At 33.6% G+C, this 13,015-nt stretch overlaps 1 protein-coding gene across 2 annotated transcripts; it reads right to left on the bottom strand.

Moving 5' to 3' along the window:
• Nucleotides 1–1,422: 1,422 nt before the first annotated feature.
• On the bottom strand, nt 1,423–12,801 carry LOC123701882 (uridine 5'-monophosphate synthase-like). 2 transcript variants are annotated; one of them, XM_045649477.1, is made up of 3 exons: nt 12,647–12,801; nt 3,340–3,480; nt 1,423–2,076 (listed from the first exon to the last, which is right to left on the bottom strand). In XM_045649477.1, exons 2-3 carry the CDS (start codon nt 3,475–3,477, stop codon nt 1,555–1,557), a joined length of 660 nt encoding a protein of 219 aa, XP_045505433.1. In that variant the 5' UTR covers nt 3,478–3,480; nt 12,647–12,801; the 3' UTR covers nt 1,423–1,554. The 2 variants fall into 2 exon arrangements, with proteins under 2 accessions (XP_045505433.1, XP_045505432.1); XM_045649476.1 differs by having other exon boundaries at nt 12,661–12,801.
• Nucleotides 12,802–13,015: the final 214 nt, after the last annotated feature.

Below are 13,015 nucleotides of genomic sequence, written 5' to 3'. Positions count from 1 at the left end.
GAATTTCTCGATTCGGTCCCCGCACTCAAGGCCCGCGATAGAAGCTATGCAATAGCTTAATACTTACTTCTGCGAATCTTATCAATATATCCTGATATTAGTTCCTAAAAACAACTTTAATCAACGCAATCAGCTTTATAAAATTAGTAGATAAATAGCATAAAACACGTCTTCCATGCTCTAAATCTATGGCAGTCGTTAGTCTGTGGTCTGACGTGTATATGCTAATAAAATCATTTGCATGCTACAGTGGCGTTTCCGCGCATAACGGAAAAGATTCATGTTATCTAAAGGTACTGTATAGCTATTGGTAGATTAATGCACCATGATTAGATTGTTTTCTATAGTCCTTTCCACCCTTTCCACCTAAGATGATTTCTGTGACACATCGATTTTTGACACGTGTAGAGACGTCTTTATTGAAATCGTATCAATTGTTTCCGATAATCGATAATATTTTATATGGAAATGAAATCGATTTGAATAAAGTACCAAAATTAGTTTTTTCGGCATTTCGCCAACAATTAACTAAGGAATCTTAGCAAACAACAGCAAAAAAAAAGTCAACAATAACAATTAGTAACAATAACAGAATACCACGTAAAATATCAATATAAAAATGCAACTTGTATACAAGGCTGACGCACTCGTACAGACGACTCGATTGACAAACGATCACAAGATGGGCGCCGATTATATGTTTTCCAACTCTATGATTTTTCAACGATCCATTTTATGTACACGAATTGCGTAGGTATTATATTTTTGTGTTATTTTATTTTATTTTTCATTATAATAAACTAAACAATACTGTTTTTGATTTATAAGCTTAAGATGTTTCATTTTTATATTTTTGGTATTAATGCCGCCATAAAATAAAAATACTATGCACTAAAATAATTTTGGCGTTTTAAACATAAAATACGTAATTCGGAACACGACGAAGTGTCACAGGAATCATCCTACGTGAAAAGGACTTTAATGAACTGGTGACGTTTTAAATTGTTGAATATCTAGAATGGTGTATTTTTAAGAGGAAAATGGCTTATCGTTCGATAACTTTTTTGGATAATTAATGTAATATATAGGTACCTATTTACCTATCTAGACAATATAACAATATAATTATTAAACTAGGTCTGGTGAAAGATTTTCTGAATCGGTTTTGTGGTTTCAAAGCTAACAAAAATTTATTTATAATAACAATAACTCACGTATGTTATCTGCCTCTTTATTAAAAAAATAATGTACCCATTTTCTAAAAGTAGTATTTAATTATTAATAAACGTAGGTATAACTAATTTTGACAAAGAAAATAAATAAATAAATATTTCGGGAAAATTTTCACTCACGGCACTAAGCTTCCGCTTGTGTTATGGAAAATGCATACCTAGATTATAGGGAAAAACATGAATAATGGAATTATCCTTGCAAATAAGCTCATTTATTTGTATCAACTATCAACTTAAACAATAAGGTACATAAATAAGCACGCATAAACGATAACAAACGATAAAATTAATGTCATATTTAATTATAATAATAATTAGCCTATTAGTTCGCACATACTCCGTTTTCCTTAACGAGAATCCTTTCTAAGCCTTCATTTAGTCCAAATTGGCATTCCTTGATATGGTCAGAGACTATTTCAACTGTTTCATCATTAATTCGTTCAGCTTTTCGCAGTATGTTCACTAAATTCGTCATTGTGAATATCGATTTGACGCTAACACCGTTCGCTTTCAGCACACTAGCGCCACCTTGTTCTCTGTCGAGAACTACGACAGAGTCTGTGACTTGTAAGCCCTCGTTTCGAAGCGTTTCAACTGTTTCAAGCAAGCTACCACCAGATGTCACTACGTCCTCAACGACGAGGCATTTTTGGTTCTTTCTGTACACGCCTTCCAGAATCTTTTTGGTGGCGTATAGTTTTGTTTCTTTTCTCTTCATAATCATGGGCGTGTTCCCGTTGACGGACATGACGGCAGCGAAGGGAAGCGCCGCGTAGGGCACTCCGCACAGGATGTCGTGCTCTATTTCTGATGCAAGTTCTAAAAGTTGTTGGGATACTGCGGTCTGGAAGAAAGGGTTGTGGATTAATGTGGTTGTTTTGTTATTAAATGGGGAATAAATAATAAAAAAAAATGTTTGCTGCTGAAGCTGAAGAGTTGTTTGTTTGTTTGAACGCGCTAATCTTGGGAACTACTGGTCCGATTTGAAAAATTCTTTCGGTGTTAGATATCGAGGAATGCTATTATAGGCTATATATATCATCTCGCTAAGACCAACAGGAGCGGAGTAATGCGGGTATAACCGCAGGGCACAGCTAGTATAAAATATGGAAAATAACACTGTCTCTCTGTATGTTAGTTGTTACTACGTATGAACGCTTAATAAAAGATATTCATGATTAAGATAAATTTTAAGAAACATGACATTTAAGCCATAAAATATATACCTATAGATAATAACAAAATTGAGCAATTAGCTAATACAACAAGCCTTGCTCAAGGGTGTGCCAAAGAAATATAAATAAATACATAAAAAAACATAGGTAATATTTCTTCTTCCGCAGTCGGGTAAAAATAGGTGTAAGGGGCTGTAATTAGTGACTAAAAGGAAAACCCACAAGTCATTGATTTCCGTTCCGCGAACGTGCACGTGTGTTTTCTCATTAGAGGGTTCATTTCCACTACCAACAGGGGTATTTTATTGTGTTAACTAATAATTTAATGATTAATATCGTAATCCATACTAATATTATAAATGCGAAAGTAACTCTGTCTGTCTGTCGACAGCTGTCTGTTACTCAATCACGCCTTAACTACTGAACCAATTTGCATGAAATTTGGTTTAGAGATATTTTGATACCCGAGAAAGGACATAGGCTACTTTTTACCCCGTGACATAGGATAGGTTTTATTCCGGAAATCCCAAGGGAACGGGAACTATGCAGGTTTTTCTTTGACTGCACGGGCATCGCCCGGGTGGATAGCTAGTTGTCCATAAATAACGTTAGACACTGTATATTTAGGTGATTTTGCTATTTTAAGGACAAGACCAGATTTTTATTCGATAAAATATGACCTATATAACTATAGTCTTCTATATAAGGTATACTAGCTTACCACCCGCGGCTTCGCCCGCTTTCTCTAAAACGATTTGAGATTTAAACTATCCTATCTCTCAAGTTGGATCGAACTGCACATGATGTGCGAATTTTATTATAATCGGTTAAGTGGTTTAGGAGTCCATTGAGGACAAACATTGTGACACGAGATTTATATATGTTACGTGGCACAGATAATATAATACTGTCTATACCAAAATATATCTTACCATCATCTTAGGATGTGACACAATGACCCGCAGATCGAAGTATATAGGAGTATGTCTCCCCACCTTCGCTTCTATGTCTCCAAGCCTGACCGCACCAGCGTCGAACAGCTGCACTGCTAAGTTTTCTAGCTTATTCATCTTCTGGAAATGGAGAAGAGAAATTTCTAGTATAGGTAGTATTACTTATATTATCTGTGGTATTCTAAGGTGGTATTACATTATTATATTAAGGGCCGATTTTTCAATCCATAGTTAAAATTTATCCGTCGTATAAAGTATTACACGAACATATTAAAATGTCACATAAAAACTATCAAATACGGACAATTAGAACACATATTTTAAATAGTAGTTTATTACGTTATTCGATGAACAAGTTTTAACCAAGAATTGAAAAATTAGCCCTTAGTATTTTATTATTACGCCCGGTTTACACTATTCCATTAAGCAATCCGTACTGGACTTGATCGCTGGACTGAAATAAAAATAATCAGGCTATACTGAGAACATTGAAATGTATACAGACAGATTAGACACACAGAGAGATTTTGTCAACTAAAGATTTGTATTTCATTTTTGCATTTTAGTGTATCATGTGTACATTCCTGATGTTTTTCGATATTTATAAATGTAATAAAGAATAAATAAATTTTAAATTTGAAAGAAAGAAAGAAAGAAAAAACATTTATTTCTAGAAAAAAGTAAAAGGTAAATTTATCCGTACCTAGGTACTCCTTGTTTCATTTACCTTGCTTGGGTCTTTAATTATAGAATTGGGATTTTATAGCCAGGTAGGTATCTATTTATACCATTTGGATTCTTCATTTTGTTCATGCATAGGCATGTTATGATTAGTTTATTATCAACAAATCTACAGAATATCTGCAGCGCGTCCGCGTCGCAAAAACATTTTTACGGGGAAATATTAATTTCGTTATTACGTAAAACATAATATTATAAACATAATTCACAAGCGACAAATTCTCACAAGCTACCAACTCGTTTTAAAATAAACTGACATTCAAACAGTAATTTTCTTAAATGATGCAATATATGTATAAGTATTGGTTTGAATTATGTGTCGACTTAAAATATCTGCATATTATTATAATTGAATATAACAGGCATTATATTATTTGTCATGCAAATGTTATTTGCATATTTCTAAAAGGAACAGCTTGTTCGAAGGAAATTTTAGAGTGGTACGTATTGACGATTTATCGCTCTATTTGGTGTTATGAGATGGTATAAGAATAACAAATAGGTAGGTAGTTGCGAAGCCACGATTCGCGAGCCTAGTTCAAAAATAAAATAATCGGCACATAGCTTACGTGCAAAACTCGATCCATGCGCAAACACACCCCATCACTTTCATCCAGCGTTCTTTTTACGTGACGCGTACGTAAGTAGTTAAAAATAATGTAAGTAGTTAAAAATAATATACTGTTCGAAAAATAATTCAAAATGTTATGGTAGGTAGGTACGTAATATTTTTTAAAAACGACATTATGACATAAGCACAAAATCAAAACCTTTTTGTTTTAAAAATATGATTTATGAAGATTATAAGTACCTACCTACTTCATATTTTTTATTAAATTAGGCGTAGTTAGGTACATTGTTTTTAATTACCGTGCATTAAACAAAATAAAACACAAAATGATCTCATTAACACTATAATAATTATATTTTCATTGTTTCGATTTTCTATCCTTGAACATCGAGTTTGTATTACAAGGTCACAAATGAACTATATGTATATTTACCGTTATTTAATATGTTTATGAAATTTTTAATGATATCAAATAGTCCACCAATTAGTAAATACAACGTCAATCATATTGTTAAAAAACAGACCAAGTACGGGTTAGATTTGCATACCGAGTGTTCCGTACAAGGTCGCGTTAGACTATATTATATTCTATGGCACGAGCTTCACCTAACTATATAGAATCTATACAATATGGTTAAAAAATCTGTCAATTAATAAACTAAATCTTGTTTTGTATGTAGAGTACGGAACCCTTATAATACGCCAAGAAACTGACTTTAAATAATTTATCAATTGGTCCATAAGAGCCTTACAACTGTGGATGACCTCTTATCTATACTTATATTATAAAGCTGAAGAGTTTGTTTGCTTGAACGCGCTAATCTTGGGAACTACTGGTCCGATTTGAAAAATTCTTTCTGTGTTAGATAGCCCATTTATCGAGGAAGGTTATAGGCCATATATCATCACGCTACGACCAACAGGAGTGAAGCCACGGGGGTGAAACCGCGCGGAGCAGCTAGTTCAATATATTATTAACACACAATTGATTTTATAAGTAGCAATTGAAATTTTGGTCAATAACCCCTATGGCCTATGCTTTTAATCGTTTGATGATCGAAATTCGAGCTTTTAAGTCTCGTGATGCAATTATACAATCCACAAATCTGCATTTTAATATGAACACATTGATATACTATCCTACTAAATGCGAAAGTTTGTGAGGATATGGATGTATGTGTGTGTTTGTTACTCTTTCACGCAAATACTACAGAACCGATTACAATGAAATTTAGGTTTTGAGGGTAACTTGGATTAATACATAGGATAGTCATGAAAATCTATACTTAATATTATAAAGTTGAAGAGTTTGTTTGTTTGAACGCGCTAATCTCCGGAACTACTGGTCCGATTTGAAAAATTATTTCGGTGTTAGATAGCCCAATTATCGAGGACGGCTATACGGCTATAGGTGGCTATAGGCTATATACCATCACGCTAAGACTATCAGGATCGGAACAATGCGGGTGAAACCGGGGAGCACAGCTAGTTTCATATAATCGTGAAAAGAGTAATTATTATAGGCCATCGCAGATTTTAATTTCGCATATATGTATTGTAGAAAATATATTATGTAATCCCACGTAATATATTGAATCTTGACGTAATACAGATCTTAAATAAACAATATGGAAATTAACTAATTTTATTTTAACCATACATAAATAAATCCTAACCTACACCTATAAACGCTTTTTTAAATACATTAATTTAAAATTTTATTCACAACATGAACATAAAGATAAAGAAATAGTTTATAAATACTTTTTAGGCAGAGCACAAACGTTCGGTTTCCGAACTAAGTTTTTTGATCAGGAATAGGTACGGAAACCTGAATGCTCTAGTAACAGATGTTATTCAAAGCGTAATCGTAATCGCGGACAACTATCAAGACCTTGATAGTTTGGCACAAAAGCTTATCTCACGAAAATAAGCACTAAAATTATTTAAACTTCATCTTTTATTGAATCATTTAACGGTGCATTTACATCAGACGAGCGAATGCTCATTCCCCCACTATGTGAAAATATTTTAGTGTAAACAGGCGTAGAGCATTCTTTCGTTGTTTTTAGGGCGTTCGAAAAGATTCTATGCTATTACAAAATACTGAACTACTCTGAATACGACTTTTCGTTTACACTAAAAGATCACGAAAAACGAACAAGAAATGCTCTTGCTCTGGTTCTAGCTCTATGAACTTATAGAATCACTACAAAGTATTAAACAAAGTCGCTTCTCTGTTCCTGTGTATCTTTAAAACTACGCAACGGATTTTGATGCGGTTTTTTTAATAGACAAAGTGATTCAAGAGGAAGGTTTTAGTATATAGTTTTTAATATTAGGTTTTTGACAAAGCGGGTGAAGCCGCGGGCGGTAAGCTAGTAGATAATATTATAATACTATACATAGTAGCTTATAGTATTATTATATTATCTGTGGTATCATTTACTTTAGGTAGTTGCTCATAGACATTAGTACAATATACTAAAAGCTATTTGTCTGTTAACCGCAAGTATTAATTGACACGAAGGATCGTGTATCGGTTTTCTGGGTTATTCTATAAGCTAGTTTTAACCTTATTTAAATATTACGAGGTGTGTTTGCCGGCCTCTTTTTTTTTAAGTGGAGAAATCTTGCATAGGTACCCACGGCCTTCGGGGAAGAGGCCGTGGGTTATGTCGGATTTCTACCGACCAAAACCCCACTGTGTTCCGTCAAGCCGCATCAAAGACAGGGCTACGGGTATAGGTAGAATTCGTCCGTGACCCTATACTTTACTATATACCTATTGTACACAATGTTGGTTCGTTTGTCCTTATGTCACGTCGCAACGGAGTGATTTTCATTAGGCTACATACTTTTTTACAGCGGTGGACTGTGGAACATGTGGTTATTGTCATGTGAAATGGGAATTTCCTTTGATTAAGAGAACGAAAAGTTAGAGCGGCCAATAGCGACACGACAAGGCCAAGGGGTCGAAAAATATACATAAAAATTATAAAATTTTTAGAATTTCACGAATATTCTGCACGATTCTTCTGAGGTTTTACAGTTAAACAAAAAATTGGTCACCTTTCTGTTGTGATCTAAAAGATATTCTCGAATAGTCTTAGATACGAATCTATTAAAATCATTGTCGTATAAGAGATTACTTATATGAGATAGCGAACTGGTTTTCTTTGTCAAACAGTAACATTAATATTTAAAAATTGCGTCAGAACCGTAACCGAAACGAAACTTAGAATTTCCAACTATTTTTTTAAGCCATTAAAAACTTTGGTAAGTGGTGTAAGTATGATATTTAAAAAGTTTTGGACACTATAACCTCTTTGTATAACCTGTATTAGAGAGATAATACATATCCCACCAAAAACATTTTCATGTAAAATGTTGCCAAGACGAGCCCATATGACTCGCACTGTCAAAAAGTTATCAGATCTCATGTAGAGCCAAGCTTCTAACACTACACGCCCTAACTCTACAAGGCCTAACTTCACAAACTCTACACCTTAGTCAAAATATGTGGCTTGGCCATTTCGCTACATTCACATCGGCGCAAGGTGAAAAATGTAATGTATGTAAAAACGAACGGCCAAGCCACATATTTTGACTAAGGAATAGAGTTTGTGAAGTTAGGCCTTGTAGAGTTAGGGCGTGTAGTGTTAGAAGCTTGGCTCTACATGAGATCTGATAACTTTTTGACAGTGCGAGTCATATGGGCTCGTCTTGGCAACATTTTACATGAAAATGTTTTTGGTGGGATTTCATTTCTTTTTGTAAGTTGTTTGTAACAAAATTTTATAAGTCGATTAAATTTTTTTTTTTTAACAAGGAGTACCTATGCATATATATATCTAGGGGAACCAAGTTTTAGATAATTAGATTAGACCTCTAGCGTCATCAAAATTTAATTTAAAATTACAGGTCTCATACAAACTCCCATCCCCTAGTTTAAGGGGTTGGGGGATGAAAGTTACAAGTTTTATAATTTTTTTGTTGTTTGTGTGCTAATACTAGCTTACATACAAAATTTCAGCTTTCTAGGACATTAGGAAATACCTTAAGAATTTTGATGATCATCAGTGAGTCAGTGACGAAATTAGCGTTTTTTAGATATAAATAAAATCTGAAGTATAAAAGCTAATGTAATTAAAACTTAATATTTTCAATAAGTCCGCTATTGGCAATATATCCCGAAAATTTTGTTGATCTAGCATAATCCAAACCCAAGTTATGAGGGTTCAAAAAAACGTCGAAGCGCTTCGAGAAAAGGTAGGTAGTGCCCGTGCGCTTCGCTTGTTCGCTTGGCTCGTCTTGGCGGGGGCACTACCGTGCCCCCAGATTTGGCATAGTGGTCAATGCATAGACAAAAAATACAATGACATCCACACAGGATTTTCCTAGTTAGGAAGACAGGGACGCATTACCGTATATTTTATTTTTCACCCTTTTCTATTATGATTTATACTTAGAAATCCCACCCGGTGATACATTGTTACAAATAGGCTACGTATAGAAAGAAAATTAGTTGGTTTGATTTCGAAATATTTTTCATCTACACTCTACAGGGTGAAATCTTTATGATGGTGGATGGTGTGATGTAAATTTTTTGGATATTTTCCATTTTATTTATAAAAAATTATTATTGTAATTTTACTTATGGTAAAATGCTTTCGATATCAGTTTAAAGTTTTTTGATATCTGCAATAGTTACGGAATAATCGCCTGTGCACACTTACGATTACACCCTGTATACCTAAATAAATTAATTATGGCGAAACTATTATTGTTTATTGAAAATTCGTTATTAAGTTTATGAGGCGAGCAGATAGAGGATAAATAGACAAGCCTAAACCTTAAATATATTCCTAAGTCCTAACTAGCGGTCCGGCCCGGCTCCGCCCGTGGTACATATTTCGCAATAAAAGGTAGCCTATGTAAAGAACATCAAAATCGGTCCAGTAGATTATGCGTGAAAACCATACATACATACAAACCTTTCCTCTTAATAATATTAGTATAGAAGTATAGATTATTGTAATTAATTACATGTTTCGTCTTAGATTACAAAATAAAGTACAGATGGAGCATGACAGCCGCCCGTCGCCCTTGTCAAAGAAAATACGAAATCAAAAACAAATACGTCGCTGCACCAGTGCTATAGCGCATATAGTGTCATGCAATACGTCAAAAAGGGTTTGCAATTTTAGTAAAAAAATGCTGTCTTGTGATAATAAAACGCTGTAAAATTTGTTCCCGAAAACAAAAAAAAAGATGAAACATCGTTTCACAGGTTTTCTGTGGATTATTTGGTTGATTTATTTCTTTATACGAATAATAATTTTACAGATATGAAGGAATACAAAACTTCAACGTATGTTGCCAGTATTTTGAAAATGAATTTGCCATTTTTATTGGTAAAACGGTAAAATGGTTAAAAGATCTTCGATCGTGAATGTGATTATTTGTATAGTGCACATTGAACCTGTAGTTCATGATCATTATTAGATTATTTTAATAAGCATAATACATTATTTTGTTACTTTTATAAAGCTTAAAAAAGTCATAGTCGTTTTCGCTAGCGATTTAATTTATGTGAACTCCATGATGAAAATAAAATGTCCTGTATTCTCGACTAAAAACTACCGCTATTCGCATTCATATATTTTGTAAAATAAAAAATTATATAATTATTATAGTTAATACTAGCTTCCGCCCGCGACTCCGTCCGCGCGGAAAAATTGAGAAAAATTAAGATTTTTTTTTTCTACATTTTTTCCGGGATAAAAAGTATCCTATTTTACGCCCAGGATAATAAGGTATAATTATACCAAGTTTCATCGAAATCGAACCGTTAGTTTTCACGTGATGCCTGAACATACAGACAGACAGACAAAATTTTTTTAATCACATATTTGGGCTTGGTATCGATCCAGTAACACCCCCTGCTATTTATTTTTTCAATATTTTCAATGTACAGAATTGACCCTTCTACAGATTTATTATATGTACCTATAGATTGAAACTTTTTTTTATGTGATTTATTTAATTAAAAATTGAATATAATTATTTTGTCCATATATAACTTTAGAAGGCAGGTACTTAATAAAAGAATTTTTACAATATTATAAAAAAAATCTCATAAACCCGAAATTATATTAAAATAAAAATTAAAACTTGACTGCTAATTTATGTATATAGCCTACGTCACTACCGCCACTAACATAATAATTCAGATGATTGCAATGAAACCTCACATCTCAAAATCGTTCAACGGTTTATACCTACTGCAGGGCGTGTCAAAGAAATATTATACATACATAAACTCGAAAAACATAACCCTCTTTTTTCCGTAGTCGGGGAAAAATTTGGGAAATTTTTGAATATCCGGTAACATTACACGCACACAGAAGCACCGTGTACGTACAGTGCAGATGCGAAATGACAGCACACATAGCTTTATTGAAAATGACGATAAATCATTCGGTTTAGTTCGGCAACGCTCCATCTGTCTTTTATTTTGTAATCTAAGTGTTTCGTATAGTCTTTCGCTATAATAGCAAAACATGTATCACCATACTGAAGAGTATGTTTGATCTCGCTTATCTCAGGACCTGTAGTACCTCAAGCGTAGAGTGAACAGGTACCTTCTAGGGAAGCGCGTTCCATCTTAGACCACATCAGTCGAGATTTTGGTCAAGCGCTTCCCTATCAACAAAAAAAACCTCTATATTTCGATCTTTTTCAATAATTCTTTCACCGTTGGTTATTATGTACAATGTACATTGTCCCTATGTTATAGGCATTGCGTGTAGGTGAAGCCGAGCTTATCTCTAAGTGTTATGGTATGATATTATCTAGGTCACTAATTTAATTATATAAGTAGACTAGATACATAAATGAATATGAAAATGAAAAAAAACATAGTTTCATTTATGCAGTAAAAAGATTGATGTAGTTAGGTTATTTCACCACAGCAATGTAACTTTTTTAATAATATAAGTAGCCTATATATTTTCTTACATAACTAGTGGTCCGCCCCGGCTTCGCCCGTGGTACCTACATATTTAAACTATCCTATCTCTCAAGTTGGATCGAACTGCACATGGTGTGCGAATTTTATTATAATCGGTTGAGTGGTTTAGGAGTCCATTGAGGACAAACATTGTGACACGAGATTTATATATATTAAGATGTATGTTAATATAATTTTTTTAAAGTATGTACTTAATTTAAAGACCGCCTCCTTGGTACAGTGGTTGAACGCGTGAGCGTAGAACCGAGGGGTCCTGGGTTCGATTCCCGGTGGAAACGAAGAAAAAAAATATCTCGGTCTGGCAGGACACAGAAGGCTGATCACCTACTTTTCCCTAAAGAAAATCGATCCGTGAAACAGATGTATAATGCATCTGCCCCTTACCCCACTAAGGGGACACGGGACTTCACGTGGACTTCACCACTTAATATAATGCAAGTTTATTGTTGGTGGAAGTTAAAAAGATTTAAAACCCATCTCCTTATAGTTATTGTAATTAATGAGATAAAATATAATGATTGATAACAACGAAACAGTCACTTCAATAGAATAAGTTATGGACAACCTGTCGCAGATATTATAAATAACTCACTATAAGGTAAATGAAATAGCAATAAGTAATTAAATGATTCATTCAATATCAGATAAATTACGATCATAATTAAATATATTATATAGCTACAAAATGTCCGTCCGCGGCTTTGCCTGCGTTTTCAAAAAAAACCCGCATAGTTCCCGTTCCTGTGGGATTTCTGGGATAAAAGTAGCCTATATCTTATTCTGGGTCCTCAACTATCTACAAAGCAAATTTCATAATAATCGGAGTAGTCGTTTTTAAGTAAAATAATAACACACATCCATCTATCCATCCATAATATATCTATCTATCCTCACAAACTTTCGCATTTATAATATTAGTAGGATAAATTAATTCTTACCAATATCACCTAACTTTTAAAAACATACACTTCACTTTTTAATTTTGATCACTTTCACATGTCACATTTAAATTTGGCGGCACAACTGTCACTTTTTTTTTATTATAGGCAAAGGTTTTTTTTGACACTGACTGTGTTACCTAGATGACTCCAGAACGATCAATGAGACACGCACACAATACATACATGTATACATGTATATTAAATTATTGTACAGTTTGTGTAGTGTGACTATGTTGAGGATTTTACAGTCCCAGTATAATACGCATCGCAATTGATAATTAATACAAACTATGTAAATTTTCAAATTCACTATCAAATACTCTTCTTTTTTAGATAATTGATCTAATAAAACAATTAAAGAATGTA

The sequence above is a fragment of the Colias croceus genome, chromosome 22, assembly GCF_905220415.1.
Source record: "Colias croceus chromosome 22, ilColCroc2.1".
NCBI lineage: Eukaryota > Metazoa > Arthropoda > Insecta > Lepidoptera > Pieridae > Colias > Colias croceus.
This window is presented reverse-complemented; position numbering and strand designations above follow the sequence as displayed.

What these genes read in the sequence shown, in the direction of transcription:
- LOC123701882 (XM_045649476.1), bottom strand. An exon ending in TGTCACATCCTAAGATGATG is followed by an intron (nt 2,077 to 3,339) that starts GTAAGATATATT and finishes CCTTTCTTCCAG; the next exon opens with ACCGCAGTATCCCAACAACT.